Raw genomic sequence first — 14,135 nt, forward strand, 5'->3', positions numbered from 1 at the left:
TCCGTTTTAACAAAAATCCCGTTCCAAAATGAATATTTAAACATTTTAACATTAGGACACATTTATAGTTTTACCTTCTTGTTCCAGGAAGTTTAGACTTTATTTACATTAAAGTAAAAAACTCTGGAGGAAAAAAAAAAAAAGAATTTAATGTCATTTGTTCAACATAATAGATTTAAGGATTAATTCTCCTTATACATGCTAATTATATTTATGGACATAAAATATTATTTTTAAAAAACATTCACACATTTAGATTATTACTAGTAATGCCAGGGATTGACCTTCTACTTTTTTGTTAGAGTTGCACTAACATGCCAACGACACCACCAGATCTTTAACACCAAGGATTTCACATTTAACTTTTCAGTGTTTACTTTGAGAACAGTTGATAAAATAAGTTCACTTTCTAAATTCTGTGAGGAATTGGACCCACAACATTTTTATTGTTGATATAACGACTCTTGACCTGGTTCTTATCCCACATTCATCTGTTTATATTCAATATTCACTTTAAAATTAAAGTTATGAGCTCACTGACTTCTTCTACATCAGCGGCCATCTTTATGTTTGACTTCCTGCTTCCAAGGGTGCATCCCAAAGTTCTGTGCTAGTTACTACAACTAGTTAATGTCCTGACGTTAGCAGCTCTTCCTGAATTTTAGACGTTAAAATTAAAAAAACTCAAAATTTTTCATGGATTTATAATTTATTTTGCAGATATTCTCAGGTTCTGTTCTCAGCTGCGTCCAGGATGGAGGCCACGCTGTCCTTGGCTTCCTGCAGCAGCTCAGAAACTCTCCTCTGCGTCTGAAGCAGCAACACAAACATCGTTTCAATAACCATTGAAACGATGATTTCAATTGTTTCAATTGAAATGATCAATTGACCTTTCACCAGGTGAAAGGTCACCTGGTGACTTACAGCCAGCCTGAAGGCTTCGTCTGAGACGTCTTTCAGGTTGATCATGACGTTGTAGTACGCTCCAAAAACGGCCGTTTCCAGAGCTTTAGCTGCAACCTAGCGAACACGAGCCAGATTCCAGTTCTGAGCAAAACTGATTCTGATCTAAAAGCTTCAGAGAGAAGCTGCAGCTCCAACCTGAGCATCGGACTTGCAGCCGATGTTTCCAAACAGAACCATCTGCTTCAGAGGCGGCCAGAGGACGCTGACCTTCTCAGCCAAAGCCAGCGGGACGCTGACAGCCCGCTTCAGGCCTTCCTGCATCGCCGCTTCTCTCCTGCAGGTGGAGACAAAACGCGCTCCAGAAAAACCAGACAGACAGGCAGCAGCTAAAGACACAACGTTTCATCCACAGACGTTCACCTGCTCTTCTCCTCGGCGGTGGACTTCGGCATTTTCAGCGCCGCCTGAAACAGACATGATCGCTGTTTGAGGTAATGCATCACACAGCCTGTAGGTGTCTCTGTTGGGTTGAGTAATCTGGAGCATCAACAGGTGGCGCTGTCGGGTGGGAGCTGCTGGTGCTCACCATGTAGCCGTTGAAGGCGGCGGAGTCGGCGTCCACCAACCCCAGCAGCTCGTTCATGGCCTGATGGAACGGAGGAATCAGCTTCCTCATCACGCCGTCCAGGTTCTCAAACTGCCTCTTTCCGTAGGTCATCTGCCCCACCATGGCGCCCAGCGCTGCCCCCTACAGGACGGGGCGTAACACTTCCCCTTTAAAACACGCAGACGGCTCCCTCTGCTGGACAATCTCTGAACACTCACCAGAGCGCCGACAGCGGCAGAAACAGACCCTCCTCCTGGAGCGGCTGTTCGCGCTCCAACGCTGCGAACAAACTGCTGCAGAGTCAGAGACACGAGCCCGCCCACTTCCTGTGACCTCACCATGTACCTGTGCAGGTAAGACACGCCCACTTTAGCAGCGCTCGCTGCCTCTGCTGCAGTCAGGAGGGATGAACTCACTCAATGATCCTCTGCTTTGGGTTGAAGGGACTCAGTGAATCCAGGCCCAGTTTACTGATCACCTGCAACCAACAAGGTGAGGCACTGATGAACGTCTAACTATGGCAAGCCGTTTTAACATAAAATCTGAAACTGATTTTATCTGAAATCGGCTTGCCATAGACTCCCAAAGCTTTGTCCACTGACCAGCCTGACTTTGTGCTCCTCTTCGATGATGAAGAGCTGCTCTGTTTTCATGTAGAAGTCGGCAGCGTCCAGCAGAGCCTTCAGAGGAATCAGACCAACGATCTGGGAGCCGACCACAGGAAGCTTCAGCTCCTGGACGCCACAAACAGGAAGTCTGTCAGACAGGAAGTGATGTGACCTCAGGCCTGTTGTGACCTCAGCAGCCCTGACCTCAGCGACCCCGCAGATCTCCTGGTACACGGCGTGGAGCGGCGTCAGCTCAAAGTCCAGGATGTTGGTGGACACCTGGGCCAGGTTGGCCTCCTCCAGGTACCAGCCCAAACCCTGAACCTTCTTCAGGAGACCTGGCTGCTCACACAGGAAGTTAACACATCTAGATGTACACACATAGATATACAAGGCAAAAGGTCTGCGAAATAAAACCAGATCAGAAATAAATGGAAGAGGATTAAAGCCACTGGAAAAAAGAAATAATTCTGAGATGAAAATCCTCCATTGTAATAACATTTCAAGCAAGAAAAACAACACAGGTCCCAAATATAACAGGAAGGAGTACGGAGTGGGCTTTTATTCTGAAGTTCCACCTTCAGGAAGTTGTATTTTTTAACAGAAATAATAATAAATGTTTTTGTGTCCCACCTGGTCCTTGCCTCGGCCCTGTTCGCGGATGTCCAGGGCGATCCGATGAGCCTGCTCTTTGGTGCCAATCAGGTTCACGTTGTACGCGATCAAGAACTTACGAGCTCCGGTTACCGTGGCGCCCCATGACGGTACGAAGAGGGCGGGGCCAAAGTCAGGGGCCCACTCTTCACTTTTCAGCTGCAGCAGAAGAAGAAAGCTGATGGATCTGAGAGTTTGGACAGGAGGAAGCGGTGGGTCATCTCACCTTGTCAGGTAAAGCTTCGTACTCTCCGGATCGGACCGACGGGAGATTCCTCCTGGACTCAGACCGAGCCGCTTCTCCGTAAAGATACACTGAGGAGGACAGATTTGGAAATGTGGACATTTCTCTATCATAAGAGTCATTGCAGATAAAAGAGAAGTGAAAAACTTTTAGAAAAATCTTGGAAATTTCTGAGCTCCAGGAGTCAAAAATTTGCAAGACAAAAACTCAAAGTTTTAGTTAAAGCTCAGAAATTTTCGAGGAAAATCTTAGAAACTTCTAAGATCCATAAGTCAAAATTTTTAACATTTCCTGAAAAAATTTAAAACCTCCAAAAGTCAAACATTTGTGAAAAGCAAACTCAGACATTTTTAAATTAAATTCACATATTTTCTAGAAAAAAAACGAGGAATTTTTCAAAGCTCCTATATTTGAAAATTTTTGAATTTTGGAAATTTCTGAGTTTCAAAAGATTAACATTTTTGACTTATTATGCTCAAATTTGTTTTTCAGAAATTTTCTGAAAGTAATCTCAAAATTCTGAGTTTTTTTTCCAGCGAATGTTTGACTTTTGCCTCAGAAATGTCAGGGATTTTTCGAGAATATTTTTGAGATTGACCGGAAAATGACAGTTTTTTTTTTTTTCTCAGAAGTTTATGTCATTTTCAGCTCAGACATTTCCTGTTTTTCTCTAGAAAATTTCTGAAAATCTCAAAATTTATGATGTTTTTCTCATAAACTTGCAACTTTTCAAGTTCAGAAATTTTCAAGTTTCCTAGAAAATTTCTGAGAATAATCTCAAATTGTCAGAGTATTTTGGAGTAACTTTACTCCTTATTTTTTTCCTTCCAACTCTCGGTGGGATATTCCTCTCCCTGTCCTGCTGCGCTGTCCCCTCGGCTTCCTGCGACTCACCAGGAACATGCAGCGTCTCCGCCAGCTGTCGTCCAAACTGGTTGGCGCAGTGGACGCAGTCGTCCATGCTGACGTTCTGGACGGGGATGAAGGGACAGACGTCCAGCGCTCCGGTGCGAGGGTGTTCCCCTGCAGCAGAAGCGGAGCGTTCCCAGTTCGGTTCGGTTCTGGACAGCGGCTTTGGACTCGCACTGACCTGAATGTTTGCTCATGTCGATGAGGCCGAAGGCCCGGCGGGCGGCGTTCAGCGCCCCCTGCACCACCGCCTCCGGGGGGCCCACGAAGGTGTAGACGGTCCGGTTGGTGGAGGCCCCCGGGTCGACGTCCAGCAGGCTGCAGCCGGCGGTCTCAGAGATGGCGGCGGCGATGGCATCGATCACCTGAGCGGAGGAAGAGGAGCAGCTGAACCCAAACGGACCTCAGTCTGCTCACACAGGACCGGTTCACGGTCGTAACGACTGGAGGATTATAATTCTGTTTATGCTAAAGTCCAAATAAATAAACAAAAATTCTCAGCTGTGTCAGTTATTTTGTTGGCATATAAAATAATCACATTTAAAGATTTAAAGAAAAAAATCATTATCATGGACAGTTTCTATATGATCTGTAAAGTTGAACTTTATCCAGACTGACAGCAGATTCGAGTCTCAAGTTTCCAGCAGAACCTGCGATGTGCAGATGCAGTCCTACCTTCTGGTCTCGGCCCTCAGAGAAGTTGGGAACGCACTCCACCAGCTGAGCCATGGCGTCTGCAGAGCCTGACCCCGAGTCTGACCAGTACACCCACAGCTCAAACATTAACTGGGACCGAACCACTGGAGTCGCTCAGTCTGAAGGTTTGCTGCTCCCCCCTGCAGACTGGTTAGCTTCTGTTCTGCAGGGGGCGCCAGAGAAATGGAGAAGCAGAATCCGTTAGGTCTGGATAATTTAAATGTTTGTGATCCAGACAGAAAGGGTCAGAGTTCACCAGGTCGACTCGTTTCTGTTTGACTCAACCTGTGGCCACTGGAGTTCTGGACCCGCTCCAACCAGAACCGTTACATCAGAACCAGACGTAGGAGCATCTGCTGCAGTAGAACTGGGTCAGAACTCATCTCACTGACTGGGTTCAAGTTCAAACTAGATTGGTGTCAAGCGTTTGTGCAGCACACATTTGTGTTTCAAAGATATTAATAAATGTTCCCAGAGGTCATGAAAGGTCAACCAGCTCCACCATTTTTATGAAATCAAACTAAATTTGTGTGCATCAATCTTGGTTGTTTGTGCTTCTTTTGTTTTGAAGTTATTCATGAAAGTTTAAAGGTCAAAATGTCGCCCATCCCTCCAACCCAAATCTAACAAAACCGGTGTAAAACATTTTTGCAGCAAATATTTTTCTTTGTGTTTCTATCATTTTAAAGATAATAATTTTACCAGAGGTCATAAAAGGTCAACTTGCACTCCCTCCCCCCTCACACACACACACACACCTTCTTCAAATAAAACTAAATTGGTGTCAATCAACTCTGCTATATTTGTGCAGCAAAACTTTTGGTTTGTGCCACAGCACAATCATTTGACACAAACACTAACGGGTGAAGTGGGGCGGCTGGTTGACCTTTAAACTTTGATTAATATCTTCAAAACAAAAGCAGCACAAACAAAAATGTTAACAGTGCAAACGCAGCAGAGCTGATGGTGAACGACTTTGTTTGATTTCATAAAAGTGGGGGGCCTGGCTGACCTTTCATGACCTCTGGAAACATTTATTAATATCTTTAAAATCATAGCGGCACAAATGAAACTCTTTGCAGCACAAACGTAGCACAGCTTGTGTTTATGAGGTCATCGTTTCAGCACATTGTCCTCACTGATGGACACGCTTCGACGGAGACCTACTGTCTCAGGTCAAGGAGCTCCAGAGGAACCTAAACGCCTCCTGATCCGACCTGCAGCTTTTCCATGCATGTTGGAATATTTTCAGCATTTCGTGACAAACATTTCGTCTTTATGAGCTGTAAAGGTAAATGCATATCCCTCTTCATCCCATAAATCCTGAGAAAACACAGCAGAGTTAAAGTCAGGTTATGGATGACCTGACCATAACTCCTAAATCACTGTCGGAGTTTTTCCCCACACTTCAGATTCTTTATAGGTGACGAATAAGGAAGCAGTTACAGAGACAACAGAAATCCACCTATGAAGACGCCTGGCAGCTTTGGAGCAATTCAAGGCAACCTTTGATCAGCTGACCTGTAAATACACTGTGTTTTTCCTCACCAACTCTTCCTCCTGCTCCGCTCAACTTAAGGCTTCAGACATGAACGCTTGGAAACTGTAAACACCCAGCAGCCTGCAGCATGGAGGCCTGGTTCTGCGTCGTCCTCACGTTGGGTAAGAAAACAGCAACTTCTCTCCTGTTTGTGCTGCAGTTAATCTGTCACCAATAACAGAGTCGCTCAGAAACTCGCATCAGTTTTTAACTTTCTGTTCAACTTTCACTGGAACTCTCACTGAATAGTCAAAGTCTTGTGACAATCAGCAGTTTGAACGTCTGGGTCATCAGAAACGTCTCCAGATCTTTGCAGAACGTTTACACTGCTTTTACTTTTAACATTTATTTAATTCTGCATCGCTAGACAGTTTATTAGGAACGCTTTACTCAGAAGAGATAAAAATGAGGTTCATTTCCAAACATTTTCACCTTGTTAGTCATTCATTTATAAATGTCACAAACTAAATACTTAGTGTAGTTAAATATTCAGTTTCAAACTAAATATTTGTTTGCGAGCAAAGTATTTAGTTTGAGCAGACCCAGCTTTTGTTTTCATACTTCTGCTTACTGACATGGGAATTAGCATATTAAACATTAAACACATTAAACATTTAGCCACTAAATATAATTTCAGAGCTAAATATTTTGTTTGGAACTAAATTGTTAGCTTGCTCACAAAATATTTATGGAACTAAATATTGGACTTGCAAACTAAATATCTAGTTGGGAGATAAATATTAGCTGCTAAACTAAATATTTAGAATTGAAGCTAAAATTTAAGCTGATAAATATTTTCTTGCTAATTAAATATTTAGTTTGAAACTGTGACATTAATAAATGTATGAATAAGATGGTGATTTTTTTTCCTATAACAGCCTCTTGTACATTCTTGTACTAATAGAACCCGTTGATCCATATGGTTCTGTTTCATGTTATGAAACTGGTTACAGCGAGTTGCAGCTAATGTTGTAGCTGGTGAGTGAATTATAATAAAACACAACTAAAGATCTGTTTTTACGCCTGTTTTCTACATGAGCAGACAGTTTATTAAATCTTATCACAAGACGGTATTTTATTGGGGACAATAAAAGTTAATGTTGCTCTGAGAGCCAGATTGTGGTTTTTTAAAGGTTTAGGAAGCTACTTTAATAAACATAAACTGTTTGTTGCTTTCCTTTGAAAATAGATTGATTTTTAATTTGATTAGAGGTTTCAATAAACTCTTAGACTTCATTTAACTCAGATATTTCCATGCAGCCCAATCGAGGTCAGTAGAGTGGCTGGTTCTTACTCCCTGCATGAAGTTTATCAGTTATTACCTTCAGGTTTATCTCATTAACAAAACAAACAATAATACGTATATTTCCTTCCAGTTGTTCCTGCACCCAACTCTGCATCAACCACACTTGGACCTACTACAGCTTGGTCTACAGCTACAGCTGCACCACCTCTGGAGGCCACCACTGATGCAGCTGCCACCATGTCGACTCACCATACGACCAAGTCATCCACCACCACTGACACAACAACTGCAGCAACAGAGAGAATCACACCAGAGACCGAAGCTCCTGATACTACAACTATTACTACTACTACTACTCCTACTACTACTACTGCTGCTCCTCCTCCTCCTCCTCCTCCTCCTAATACTACTACTACTACTACTACTACTACTACTAGTACTACTACTACTACTAGTACTACTACTGCTACTACTACTACTATGAGCTGTGTTAATGGGGGAACACTCAACGGCGTCTGTGTCTGTCCTGATGAGTGGACCGGTGAGACGTGCTCACAGGGTAAGACCTGTTGGTGTCTCAGTTTACCGTCTTTAAGGATGGAGGAACTGTTTGATTCTTGGTTTATGTGAAAACAGAAAAGTAGTGATACTTGATAAGGAGTCAGAAGGTCAGAGTTCAGTAGGCACAGGGGGATCCTACACATTGGATACAAGCTTCTTACCTGGACTGGACAGAACCAGAACCGGACTTTGGCTCAGTGACCTAAACTCCTCATTCAGATGAAGATGAGAGACACCAGAACCAACAATGCAGAAGTTCAGACCTAAACCTGGGAGGCCTCCTGTAGAGGAGAGTCCTCACAGAGTCTCTTCGGTCAGAAGGAGCTTTAATTATTTTGTGGCGTTCACCCAAATAAGTTATGGGAGTTTTAAAAATATTTCATTTTCCCTCCTACGTCATTGTTTCCCCACATTTCTTGCTACTTCTGGTATTTCCAGGGCAAAGTTAATCTTCTTTATCATCTTCTTTTTCCAGCAAATTTCTGCAATGAAACAACTTTAGGGAAATTCAAATTTCCAAAGACAATCATTGGTTGGTTTGCTTACTCAGAGGAAAAATGTGCGAAAAATACAGCTGGAGGTACGAAATAACATCCTCATATTAGATGGAGCTCAGTCTTCCTCTTCTTGCATCATGTTAAATCCCAACATGTCCTCTCTTCTCCTCAGCCGGTAAACCCCAGGCTTCTACCAGATGTTCGATCAGAGATGGAAAACCTCAGTTTGACGACCCACCGCGGGTCCTTCAATGTGAACAGACGCTCAGCGACATACAAAGAAATGTGAGAATATCAGCATAACCAGTTTGATCAGAGGAACTGAAGATTTCATCGTGAAGTATTTGTTTTGTCTGTCAGCTCACCAGTTCTGCAGACTTGGAGGTACTGGCATCCAGCGCTCAGCTTCTGACGTCCAGACCTGCAGATCTGACACCTGAAGACGTCACCGTAGCAGCTCAGATTGCCAACACGTTGCTGCTGTCGCCAAATGCCTCAGAGGTAGGAAATTCTGACAGAAGGACATCGGCCAGTGAACATGGCTTCATACCGCATGGATGGAGCCTCTGACCCGGCACTGAGTCCAGCGTTCTGGTTCTTGTTTCCAGACCGTCAGGGTGGCAGCAGTCGCCACCGTCAGCCAGCTGCTCAATGTTAACAAGTCTGATGAGAAGGAAACCAACACGTCTCAAAGGTAAACAAGCATCGATTCTGTACTTCCTTCTGGGTCAGCTGCTCAGACTGTGGAAAACAGGACGACATCTTCAATACTCCGTGGTTTAGAATTGGTTTGGTCCTAACAGGACCAGAGCGATCAGTGAAACCACCATGTGGATAGTTTGGTTGTCCAGGTAGAGATGACCATTTCAAAACTGAGTAAGAACCTGGATGGTCTTTGGTGGTTTGGTGTGTTGAACAAACCGTATGGTTGACAGAAACATGGCAACTTGCCGATGTGTTTGAAGCAGTCTGGAACTGACCAAAGAAACCAGAACTAAAGCCTTCAGGCATCAGATCCTTGGTCAGGTTGGCCAGTAGATAAGGAAGGTGAACATGTTGTCAATTATTCTTTTACTGCACAAGCTAAAGTTCTGATTCAGAGCTGCTGTGCTACCAAACGTCTGATGGTGTTACATCTTTTATGTTGGCGTTACCTTCCATTTGGTCCGTTTCTCATGCTCAGCTTGACGCTGACCTTGGATCAGCTCTCTGTGAACCTCAGCCTGACCAACAACACGCCCCAGCTGGTCCAACCGAACCTGGTGGTCCAGTCGGCTCAGATTCCTGCGTCGGACACTCAGGGAGTCCAGTTCACCGCCTTGGCAGGTCAGTGGGTCTTTGCATCCCCTCAGTAGAGCCTGGAGCAGGGGTCCCCAAACTACGGCCCGCGGGCCGGATCCGGCCCGCCTCCACATTTGGTCCAGCCCCCTGAACAATACCAGAGAGCATTCAGATTTTTTTTCATTCATTGTATTTTCCGGTTTATATGTGGATTTTTCCTCAACCACCAGGGGGCTCTTTAGCAGGAAGTGTGTCCTGTAAACTGTGGGTGTTTTGCTTGGTGCATTGCTGCCATCTGTTGGACTTTTAGGGAACTGCTTGACTTTTATGTTATTTAATCAGTACGGTTGTTTGCTAGCGGTAGAGCAGATGAACACGTGTCTGTTATGAACGCCGCATTCCAGGTTGAATTCTTCGAAGCGATGCCTGTAAGTAGCAGCTTATACTTCAAAACGAACCTCTATGTTAACATATGAGAAATTAAAATGTTATAGTTACTTTCCCTCAATGGAATATATGCTAGTTAGTCCCAGTCACCGTTTCACTCATGGTTTTTGCCCATGTGCTTTCTGGGTAAAAAATTAATCGAGAAACGCACCCCCCAACCCCCCGCCCGCGCCCATTAACAAATCCTAAGCGATGTCGTGTGGAACTATAACGCACTGAGTGAATGGGGAAGTTTGCGTGTTGGGGCTGAAGCACGTAAAAATGCATCAGTCTAATATGGCATAAAAACAATGCCATACTTGACTTAGTTTGGCTATATCGAGGCTCACCCCAGGTGAAAAAAGTATACTTTAAGTACATTTCAGACATACTTATATTTGTGAAAGTACATTTTAAGTCAACTAAGTATTAAGTGTACAACCTAAAATATATCTGAAGCATACTAAAAGTATATTTGTACCAATTTCGAAATTAGAACTTTAAACACCCTTAAACATAATTGTGCTGCCTTTTGTTTAGTTAAGCTGGACCAGCAAGGTTTTGAAAACCCCACTAGAGCACCCCCTGGTGGATATTTTTGTTATGTTGCTTTTGTGATGCTAAAAGAAAAAAATAGATTAAAGATGGTGAAACGCAACACCAAACAGCTCGTGGAGTAGCTGATTATTGTCTTCATTTGTTGTGTTTCAGACAAGATTTGTTCGTAAGTATTTGTTAATTGTGAAAATAAATTGTGAGAAATGCCCCCCCCCCAGTCAACAATGTCCGGCCCGCCACCAGAGAAGGGAAAAGTTATGTGGCCCTCACAGGAAAAAGTTTGGGGACCCCTGGCCTGGAGCTTTGGTGATTCTGGTTTAAGTGCTGATAAATGTAGCCAGAAATGTTTTATTCCCTCTAATTTTCATTAACAACTCCTTCCTTTGAGCCAACTTGGTGACTATGGACCCACTCAAACTTCTCGCTGCATTCAGGGCCGTCTAGCAGTTTTGTAGCCAACAGAATTCGGCTGAACACCAACGTGTCAAAGGTCACAGTGGACAATGGTTTTATCGCTGACGCTCTGGTTTACATCCGCTTCCCATCAGGTGGGTTCCCAGCATCAGAGGACATATAACCTCCTGCTAGCAACAGCTGACCCTAGATTTGTTCCTCTACCATCAGGCAGGGGGGCTGAAAGGCGCCAGGAGGGGTCCAATGTCTCTCTGGGCTTCGTCCTCTACCAGAACAGCCGCTTCTTCCCATCGAGGACCTACAGGAGGCGGCGGGCCAGCCTCAGGGTCCTGTCAGCCAGCATCGGGGGTCCAGACCGCAGCGTGGTGGCGGAGACTGTGGAGATGCAGTTCAGAGTAATGGTACGAAAACCAAAACCACTTCATCATCTTTACTGGGATCAACAGATGTGTGAAGAAGGTTCTGGTTCCTGCTGTTCCAGCTGCCGAAAAACACATCTCTGCACGACTTCTCCTGCGTCTTCTGGGACTACGGCAAGCAAGACTGGAACACCCACGGCTGCCACAAGGGGAACGCTTCAGATGGAGTTCTCAGGTGTTCCTGCAACCACACCACCAACTTCGCAGCTCTCTGGGTGATTTCCACACTCCAGAACCAGAACAGTTCAGCGTTTCTTGCGGGATTTAAGGTTCTGAACAGATTTGTTTCAGTCTTTCAGAGAGGACTATGAGTACGCAGAAGCCCTGGGTGTGCTCTCCATCGTGGGTCTGTCTTTCTCCATCCTGGGCTTGGTTATCACCATCATCCACCACCTGAACGAGACGTAAGACCATGCTAGGTGGCTGCTGCAGTTCAGTGGTCCTCTGGTTAATGAAGAGCTTTAATCTGAGCTCTAACATGAGGAAACCATAACAGATGTTTACAGATGTTCTCCATCTAAAGACTAAGCCTTCAGTCTGTAGATCTCGGTAGAGACCAGAGACCAGTAGTGTGCTTAAAAGCTAGCTGCGCTAATCCTGCACTAACTAACCATAAACATTAGTTTAGCAAACGCTAAAATGCTGCAGCAACATGGTAACTAGCAGAGGCTAACAGTAAAGTGCTATACCAATATAATAATTAGCAGAGGCTACGCTAAAGAAGAATTTTTACAGTTGCTAACCAAAACTTCAACACAGATGTCAAACTTCATTCAACTAAAACTTTACAAACTAGCAAACTAAATTAAATTTTAGACTTAATCAGAAAAAATATCTAGTTGAACTTTAGTGGACGAAATGTCTTCAAATTTTGAATAAAAGCTAAATTGCTAAGCTAATGGTAGAGATAAACCAGATAAACAAAGGTTTTAAAACGTTCTGCCTCAGGAGGCTTAATGTGAATTTACTAATTTTCATGTTTCATTACTTTATGTTGTTCTGTCACATCAAAGCTACGTGAGAAACATTCTGGTCAGATTGGGCCAAAGTTTGGAAGAGAACGGCTGAGTTCATGGTTTAGTTGGTTTTCAAGATGTCAGAAACCAGGGGCGGATCTACTGGGGTGGCATGGGGTGGCAGTTGCCACCCCAAACGAGAGCCTTGCCACCCTTGTTGCCACCCCAGCAAGCGACAATGAATTCAATAAATAGTTATGGCAACTCGGACATTAAGCGCATGAAACTCTTTTTTTTCCGACAACATTGAATGCAACACAATGTAACCTGACACCACTGCTAAGTAGCGGGAAGTGCGAGAGAAGGACCGAGCGCCAGCAGCATTGATGGATAAATATTACTGGACTGGACATTAGTGATTTATCGTAAGTCACACATACGCCATTGCTGTCCAATGAATCAGGAATATCGGTGGTCAGGAAAATGCTACAATCACGCAAAGAATCAGAACAACGGACGCAATGTTTAGCTGTTAAGTCAACCATAGATAATGGTAATAAGGGCTTCAGATTTCACAGGTGAGGAAAAAGTTTTAATTTAAAGAAAACATTGAACAAGTGAGCAGTGGGTCAGTTATACTAGCCTAACTGTTGCTGGCCTGGTATTGACTTTGATAACCTCAGCATGTGCTGCGCAGTTCGGTGTGTTTTGGTTCCGTTAGCACTAAACAACCCGCCACCAAGTCATCAGTAGAGCAGCTGTTTAAATCAGCTAATCAACCACCGCGGTGTTCAGGCGAAAACTTATTAATAATCACAATATAGACATTAAGCCTGACAACATAATGTAACAGACTGGATGTTCTGTTTTAGTGTTTTTGCTACTTTTCTGTGTGGGAAATGTTTGTTTTTGGTGTTGATTCCCCTGATCGGTCATCTCTGCTCTGTCTGCTCTTTGAGCTATTGTTTGTCGGTTGCCATGGCAACGGGTCGTGTGTAATACCGACATACAGAGCGAGAAAAGGCAGAATAGAAGTTGATGGAGCTATTTTTTCTTTATTTCTTTATCCATTTGAATTTTGTTACTTTATTCTTAAATTTCTATTTTTTGTATTATTTACAGAGTTTATTTGTAGGTTGATAATTGTTGATTTTATTTATTGTTTTGTTTTATTATTTTCTAAATTTAGACAGGAAGTAATGTGGGTCAGTCCACTTTCTATAAGTGTAGGGGCCTGGTGAAGGACCAGCAGGCATTTGGGTTTGGGGCCAATGGCTTTTACCAGCGCAAGAGGTAGCATGAGAACAAATGAAAGTTTGATCTCTGTAATTGTTTTATTTTCCTCTTGTAAAAGAGGAAAATAAATCACCAAGAACAATCAATAAGTTTGGACATTGAACCTTCTTTTGCCCGTGTCGAGAAACATGACCCCAGTGCCTCAGTAGTGGCTTGGTGGAACTTTTATTCCACCAGGAATAAAAGTGGAATAAAACTTGTGGTTCTAGACAGAACCACAATCAGAAGTGGTTCTGTCTAGTTTGGTTCTTCACCTGTTTATCAGCTTTATTGTACCTTTATTGTGGTACAATAAAGGTACTGCAGCCGCTGCAATT

At 43.6% G+C, this 14,135-nt stretch overlaps 2 protein-coding genes and 1 long non-coding RNA gene across 3 annotated transcripts in view; 2 read left to right on the forward strand and 1 right to left on the reverse strand.

The window, feature by feature from the left end:
* Positions 1-690: 690 nt before the first annotated feature.
* On the reverse strand, positions 691-4,734 carry ftcd (formimidoyltransferase cyclodeaminase). The gene is made up of 14 exons (XM_007540615.2): positions 4,604-4,734; positions 4,110-4,293; positions 3,914-4,042; positions 3,002-3,090; positions 2,755-2,934; positions 2,326-2,463; positions 2,116-2,247; positions 1,930-1,991; positions 1,732-1,858; positions 1,493-1,654; positions 1,327-1,370; positions 1,102-1,240; positions 925-1,020; positions 691-810 (listed from the first exon to the last, which is right to left on the reverse strand). The coding sequence occupies exons 1-14, from the start codon at positions 4,709-4,711 to the stop codon at positions 727-729; spliced, it is 1,674 nt and encodes a 557-aa protein (XP_007540677.1). The 5' UTR covers positions 4,712-4,734; the 3' UTR covers positions 691-726.
* A 1,096-nt stretch (positions 4,735-5,830) lies between these two features.
* Positions 5,831-7,784, forward strand: LOC107834203 (uncharacterized). The gene is made up of 3 exons (XR_001659984.1): positions 5,831-5,915; positions 6,037-6,286; positions 7,541-7,784. It is a non-coding gene; the product is annotated as an uncharacterized LOC107834203 (long non-coding RNA).
* Positions 7,785-7,890: 106 nt separating this feature from the next.
* Positions 7,891-14,135, forward strand: part of adgrg7.1 (adhesion G protein-coupled receptor G7, tandem duplicate 1) — an 8,651-nt gene continuing 2,406 nt past the window's right edge. The window contains exons 1-9 of the mRNA XM_016665086.1: positions 7,891-7,969; positions 8,641-8,753; positions 8,829-8,969; positions 9,077-9,162; positions 9,652-9,794; positions 11,168-11,281; positions 11,358-11,548; positions 11,629-11,781; positions 11,858-11,970. Of these exons, the coding sequence (XP_016520572.1) occupies positions 7,891-7,969; positions 8,641-8,753; positions 8,829-8,969; positions 9,077-9,162; positions 9,652-9,794; positions 11,168-11,281; positions 11,358-11,548; positions 11,629-11,781; positions 11,858-11,970 (1,133 nt within the window). The remainder of the gene's footprint in view (positions 7,970-8,640; positions 8,754-8,828; positions 8,970-9,076; positions 9,163-9,651; positions 9,795-11,167; positions 11,282-11,357; positions 11,549-11,628; positions 11,782-11,857; positions 11,971-14,135) is intronic.

This window comes from Poecilia formosa, unplaced genomic scaffold, assembly GCF_000485575.1.
Source record: "Poecilia formosa unplaced genomic scaffold, Poecilia_formosa-5.1.2 Scaffold548, whole genome shotgun sequence".
NCBI lineage: Eukaryota > Metazoa > Chordata > Actinopteri > Cyprinodontiformes > Poeciliidae > Poecilia > Poecilia formosa.